This window comes from Hydra vulgaris, chromosome 14 (genome assembly GCF_038396675.1).
Source record: "Hydra vulgaris chromosome 14, alternate assembly HydraT2T_AEP".
NCBI lineage: Eukaryota > Metazoa > Cnidaria > Hydrozoa > Anthoathecata > Hydridae > Hydra > Hydra vulgaris.
In genome coordinates, this window is record NC_088933.1 from 4,517,500 (window position 1) to 4,525,000 (window position 7,501).

The window sequence follows — 7,501 nt, forward strand, 5'->3', positions numbered from 1 at the left end:
AAGCAAAATAAAAAGTCTAGAACCACTGCTTTTAATATACAGTAGGTAGTGATTAGGACCTAGAAAAATCCTTATACAAGATTAGTGACATTTAATTCAGATTATCGATAGTCACAATATAAGTTATTATGCTTTCCATGAACTATTTGACCAAGAATACAAATTATATATCAGTAACTAATATCCTTCTTACTAGCTTACACCTGGCTTTTTGCTAAAATCTACTTATACCATGGAACTCTTTACATAAGCCATAAAAAGGTTTACCACAGCTTCCAAGTTTTATAACTTTTTAAGAAAAACAATTTTTAATTCTCAAGTGAGGCCAAAAAAGGTTTGCTAATCACAGCTTATAAGTTCTTTAAGAAAAAAAAACAATTTTTTTGACTCACTTATCTTCACAATTTTTTTTGATAATAAACTTAACTTTTAAATTAATTAACTTAACTAATTAACTTAATTAACTAACTTAACTTTTAAATATCAACTTATAAGTTACTTAATCGATGTGAATAAGATTTTTTATTTTTTAAAATAAAATCCTACTCACTTCTACCCAGAGAGGGCAAAAACATCAGTAAAAACTTATAAACTGAGGTAGGCCGGTAATGTTTAAAATAAATGGAGATAACTTCAAATAAGAATTAATTGGAAAAGTGGTAGTAGATTGAAAAACTTTATTTGTAGCATTTATTTGATTTTTTTACTTCAGTATTTTTCAAGCCTTCTATTAACCATTAACTTTGATATAACTCCAATTAACATTAACTTACTTAATTAAATTAATTTAATACAACTTCTATTAACACGAACTTACTTAAATTAATTTAATATAACTTCTATCAACATTAACTTACTTAATTGAATTAATTTAATATAACTTCTATTAACATTAACCATTAACTTTTATATAAACTTCATTTATCATAACTTTGATATAAAATTTTGATATAACTTTGATATAACAATCATTAACTTGATATAACTTTTAAATAACTTTTAAATTTTCAGTTAAGTGAGTAATTTAAGTATAAGTTTTAACTACCATGCCATGTCATAAGTTTCAACTATCATGCCATGTGATAAGTTTAAACTATCATGCCAAATACAACAACAAATATAAATACCTGATGGTGAAAAATTCATCAATTTTTAATGAGAAACCCATAATAAACTTATCACAAAACTAATTTTGAGATACTAAACTACAAACCGAGAATAAGAATATTTACTTTAAAACATAACAGTAAAAATGACACTTAAAAAAACACTAGTTCTATTTAAAAAACTTGAGAGTAAAACTGTTATTTCAATGGGTTCAGCCTTGAAGGCATTTTACTGGATACAAGCTTAGCTTTTCCCTCCTTACATTTTTTCTTATACAATTGCTAGGTTGGTGTAAAAAAAAAAAAAAAAAGCAAAAGATTTAATTAAATTGGATTAATCAAGGAAGTTGCACATAAACATTTCACATAAAAAACACTGAATTATGCAACCAAAAACAATATTTTAGTGTTCAACATTTTTAAAAGCAATAAAATAAAAATAAAACCTTCAATTACATTAAGAAACTCTCAAAAGATACAACTAAAATTCTTCATATAAAAGTCATTACTAATGAAGTATAACAACAAACCTGAGCTGGATGAACAAGACCTTGCCCCAAAACCAATGCAACAACTTGAAGTGCTGAAACCCTCACTACTCTTTCTGAGTGCAAAAAATTTTTCATAATGTCTAGCAGAAGAAATTGTATCAACTCACTTGTTGATCTAAATGAACATATCAATATTATTTGAAAAATTGTAAAATTTAGAAAATGTTTTTACAATATTTATGTCCTATAATATTTTAATACTGAATTTAATGCTGCTGTATTACTCATTTGTGCATGCTTAGTACTCACAGCAGCCATTACACTTAAGTTAATAACAAGAAAGAGTTGTATCACTTTTTGAATAAGAAAATGTGAACAAAAGAGTATGCAAATATCTAACTAATGTAAACTTTAAATTTTGTAATGTCAAAACATATATCAAATTTTACAGTTTTACTTTTACTTTAAAATTGATTGTGGGAACATTACCTTAATTTTGATTTACGGCATTTAGTTGCCATTTTATAAAGCCTTTTGTTTATTAAATAGTGTTGAAACATTCATTGAACAATATGCCTTAATGGCTGAAGCGGTTAGCTTTCAGCGCTCTGCAGCCGTATTCACATCTCTCCGTTAAGCTTAACGGAGCTTTTGTCTAAAATTTCATTACAATATTTCTAAGTAAAGAAACAACAAAAATTTCAATAAATTCGTTTAAATAAAACTAATACCAAAATAAAACATTTATGTTTAAAAAATTATAGTTTTAAAGAATTTTTTTATTAATGTAGTTAATAATAAGTTTTTGACTAACGCTCTGTTAAGTTTAACGAGAGACATGAGAATACGGCCCCTGAAGTGAAATGCTGTGGTTCAAATCCTTTTCCACATTTGTTTTTTAAAAGTGTTTTCACATTTTTAAAATACAAAATAAAATATTTTTGAAGCTCTATAAATATTTTTACTTTTTTAAGTTTTACAAATACTTTCGAAGTACAATGCAAGGATTCAAATCCTCACTCTTGCACATAATCCTTTTTTTTTTTTTAAATCTTTTTCAATTTTTTAAAATTCAAAATAAAATATTTTTAAAGTTCTATTGATATTATTTACATAATATATATCAGGATATTATATACTATAACTAAAATAAGAGAGAGAGTTTTTCAAAAAGCCTAAAATTTCAATCAACATCAAAACAGTGGTAAAAATTTTGCGCATGTCACGATAGAAATACTTATGTGCTAATTAGTTAAGTCTGCGCATTTAATTATTTAAGTCTGCACATTTAATTTAAAGATAACACTTTTTTTCTTATAGGAAAAAAGATTTTAAATTTAAACTTTTATTTTCTTTAAAATTAACTAATGGGGTGATTGGTCCTAATAAGCTGCAGGTGATTTGGAACAAAAATTTAATAAAAACTTAGTAGAAACTTAATAAAGAAAAAAACTAAGTCTGTATCCGTTTTTTTTTTATATAGAAGTTTCAAATTTTACAACAAGAAGTTATAAAGTATTGAACATTAATCGTTAACTCAAAACAAAGATTTGACAGATTTTTATTTTCAACCACTTAGTCTTGAAAACTCTATAATTATAAGTATAAAAATAGACAGTGTGGAACAGACTTACTATGACATGTATTATTTGGATCATGTTAAATTCATTATTTCACATACTTTTAAGTCTAATTCCAAATGTTTTTCAAACTTTTTATACCAATTGTAATTAACCAACATATTTCAAGCCCGTATTCTAGAATACCTACTTTGGATACTAATATCCGCACTGCTGATAAATAGCGGATTATGCAATGACTACCAACGCATATAAAAATTTTTTAGTTAATTATTTTATAACCCAAATAGCTTGTAATAAATTATTTTTAAATCATAATGATTTGATGTGTCTTTTCAACTTTTTTGACACAGTGTTTTAGAAACGCTGTCATTTAACATTTGTTAATATACCCTCAATATATAGAGAAAGACAGGCTTTCTCTATATATTAGAGTATATTAACAAATGGACAAACTAATGCAACTTTCTATGTTAGTATTAAGTTCTTAGGTATTTCAGGTATTTTTTTAGCTTTTATTGATTTAATGATTGATTACGTAGTCTCTATGTGTTGTAGTCTCTATGTGTTGTAGTCTCCATGTGTTGTAGTCTTTATGTGTTGTAGTCTCTATGTGATGTAGTCTCTATGTGTTATAGTCTCTATGTGTTGTAGTCTCCATGTGTTGTAGTCTTTATGTGTTGTAGTCTCTATGTGTTGTAGTCTCTATGTGTTGTAGCCTCTATGTTGTAACTAAAAGCAGGCCGAGCTAAATAGATTATTTATTTGATGAATTTGTATTTAAGTAAAATTTTCAGATAATGTATCAAGTTAAATTGTTATTTTTATTACTTTTTGAATATCTTCACTTCCAACAATGCTGCAAGCAACCACTATTAGAGTTAGAAGTTATTGAAAGAGAAAAGATTAAGTTTATAAAGCAAGATAATGAGTAACAGAAATTTATAGAAATAAAGAGTAGAATATATATAAATCTGGAGTAAGAAAGTGGCGAGCACAATAAAGAAATGCAACCTTGGCAGGTGCTACATTTGCAATGGATTTGATATATACATATTCCCAAGAAAGATCAGAAGCAAGAGTTAACCCAAGAAAATGAAGGGTAGATGACATATCGAGTACATTACCATTCATAAATAAGGAATATTGTTGCAATAATGATTAGCTAAAAAATATTGAACTTTATCTGAGTTAAAGTTCACCAGCTGTTGAGACCCCCATGCTGCAACAAAAGTGAGATCTTTTTCAGACTCAAATACCCCATCCAAGCAATCAGAGAGTGTTGGCTTCTTATAAAGACAAGAATAAATGTTAGTATCGTCAGTGAACAATGCCACTGTTCACTGACGTGTGTAGATGTTAAATTTGAAAATTATAAGGCCAAGGATAGAACCTTGAGGAACCCCTGAAGTTACAGGGCATGTAGAAGAGTGCTGTCCATTAAGTACAACATTTATACTACAATTGGTAAGGAAGGATTCAATAATCTTAAAGATATTACCTGATACACTGTAAGAAGAGAGCTTATGGAGAAGAACAGCATGCCAAACTTTATTAAAGGCTTTAGAAATTTTGAGAGCGACAGCCTTAACCTCTCCACATCTATCTAATGCACAATAAAACCTATCAGTTATTACCATTAACAAATCAGCAGTAGAACTAGTAAGATAGAAATCTATATTGATGATCAGAGTAAATTATAAGATTCAAGATGAGAGATTAAGCGCTTGTTAATTAAAGACTCAAAAATATTTCTGGAGATCGCTCTCCAGAATTTTTTAAAATAGGAATAACAGATGCCGCTTTCCAGCATGCCGGAAAACAAGACTGATAAGCACTTGCTAAATAGTTTTGAAAGTACAGATGATAGCTCAAAAGAACACTTCTGCAAGACTACAACAGGTATGTTGTCCAGACCACAAGCTGTAGAAGAGTCTAAGCAGAAAATCACTTGAGATACAGAAGCTGGAGTGATACGAATGTCAAACTATGTTTGTCGGCTATATCAGGTACGATGAGATTTGTGGAACCAGGAGATGAGATTGATCAAAAGTTCTTAGCAAACAATTCAGCTTTATTTTTAGGCGAGGTAACAAAGTCTAAACCATGAAAGAGACGAGAAATTACAGATTTGCCCTTATTATAGACACTGTTAAAGATTCTCCAGAAGTCGCAAGAGCCTAATTTTTGAGTTGAAAAACGAGATTTTGTGACATAAAAATAGCAGGCTTTGGCGTTAGACAATTTTACAATGGCTTCTAGTATTAGTAAACAGAAATCTGTTTTCTGGAGAATTGTTTTGGCAATGGATATGGAAATAATGATTAGGATTGGAAATTGCAGCACAATGCTGCAATTTCCGATCCTAACCATTACTTCCTAATCGACCCTAATCCTTACTTCTCATTGTGCTGCAAATTGCAGCACAAGAGTCATCATAAAGAAAATCCAGTAAAGAGCCCCAGCTTTACGGTAAGATGTATGATGATAGGGGGATTGTATGATGATAGGGGATTCTGGTGAAGATGTATGATGATAGGGGATTCTGATGATTAAGAAGAATGAGATAATAGGGTGATAAGATTTAAATCTGAATTTTTTTGTTTCAAATTCTTATAGGATCCGATAGGACTTTTTGACTAGGTAGGGTAGTTAAAAATAAACTAATTTAAAATTTTAAAAATCTGAAACAAGAAGACCATTACAGTTGAATAGAGCACTGGTTTTATTTTAAATGTTGTTGCAATCCTTTTTCAACCCTATGATACCAAAACACTAACCTTGACAACACTAAAAGACTAACCTTAACAACATCAAAAACTAACTTTGACAACACCAAAACACTAACTTTGACAACACCAAAACACTAACCTTGACAACACCAAAACACTAACCTTAACAAACAAAGCTACTACACAATCAAACAAATTGATAGCAAATGATTAGGTTTGAACTCTGTATTTTTCCTTTATAAAGCAAGCATTTTATTACTGCATAATTACCACATAGTTATTTTATTAACCTTATAATCCAGAAATTTAAATCCTTATCACTCTGATTGCTGCTTGACTATTTAATTGATAATTGATTATTATTGACTATTGTCAAAGCAATTACTCTACTACTATAGAACTACAATAATTGAAATCATTAATGCATTAAATTTGTGTGCAATCTAAATGTGGCATTAAACTTATGTGGAATATAACTGTTGCATTAAATTTGTGTGCAATCTAAATGTTGCATTAAACTTATGTGGAATATAAATGTTGCATTAAATTTGTGTGCTATCTAACTACAAAAGCATGAGATACTACATTCAATACTGCTAAAAAATTATTATCAAAAAATATAAAATTGGCTTGGTGACCACATTTTTCTGGACTTTTTTGGTATTTAAAAAAAAGGTATGAAGAAAATAAAATGATTATGATAATTGATTACGTATTAGTTTTGTTTGTTACAAATTGTAATGTTTTGTATCATATCATAAATACATCAGAGAAACAATCGTCAACAACAGTTCCTTGATATTTTTTTTTTGTCAACAACGGTTCCTTTGAAAAAAAAATAAACTACAAACTCTTAGCGTTCTAGTTTAGTGTAAATAAACTTTCTTTGCAGACTAAAAAGTAAGTAATAAAAAATATATAAAAAAAACTTTTTAAAAACAACATTTTAAAAATGGACTAAAAAGTAAAAAATAGACTATTTTGTGGGACCCTAGGACATTGTGTACGTACACAACCTGAAATATCCATTAAGGTCAATACCTGAAAATGTTGGGTGCCAATAGAAACAAGTTGTACTTAGTTGCCCAAAATTTTCAGTCATTGACTTTAATGGATATTTCAGGTTGTGTACGTACACAAAGTCCTAGGGTCCCATGAAATAGTTTATTTTTTACTTTTTAGCCCATTTTTAAAATTATGTTTTTAAAAAGTTTTTTTTATATATTTTTTATTATATATAAAAGTTTGTTCTTCTTTACTGTGAAACTTTTTCTTCCAACCTAAAAAGTTTAAAAATCGCACTGAAATAGCTCCAAGCTAGAGAGCGAGTAATTATAAGAAAAAACATTTGAGACTTAAACTTGAATGAGTTCAATACTTTTAAAATTGATCAAGTGTTTTGTAATTCAAATTTAAACAAACAAATTTTGATAACTGTTTACGAAATAAGTTTTATTTAAGTTATTAAATATGTGTGTCTATTATTTGCAAATAAGTTTTTTAACTTTGTATGTAAAATAAACAACTTTAAAAATATTGCATGTTGAAAAGTTCTTTTGTTTTTAGAATAAATAGTTTGCGAAGGTTAAATT

At 28.1% G+C, this 7,501-nt stretch overlaps 1 protein-coding gene across 1 annotated transcript in view; it reads right to left on the reverse strand.

The window, feature by feature from the left end:
* The window catches only part of LOC100201760 (nipped-B-like protein), a 96,452-nt gene that overhangs the window by 18,113 nt on the left and 70,838 nt on the right, over window positions 1–7,501 (reverse strand). Inside the window, exon 26 of the mRNA XM_065817403.1 lies at window positions 1,637–1,772. Coding sequence (XP_065673475.1) covers window positions 1,637–1,772 — 136 coding nt within the window. The remainder of the gene's footprint in view (window positions 1–1,636; window positions 1,773–7,501) is intronic.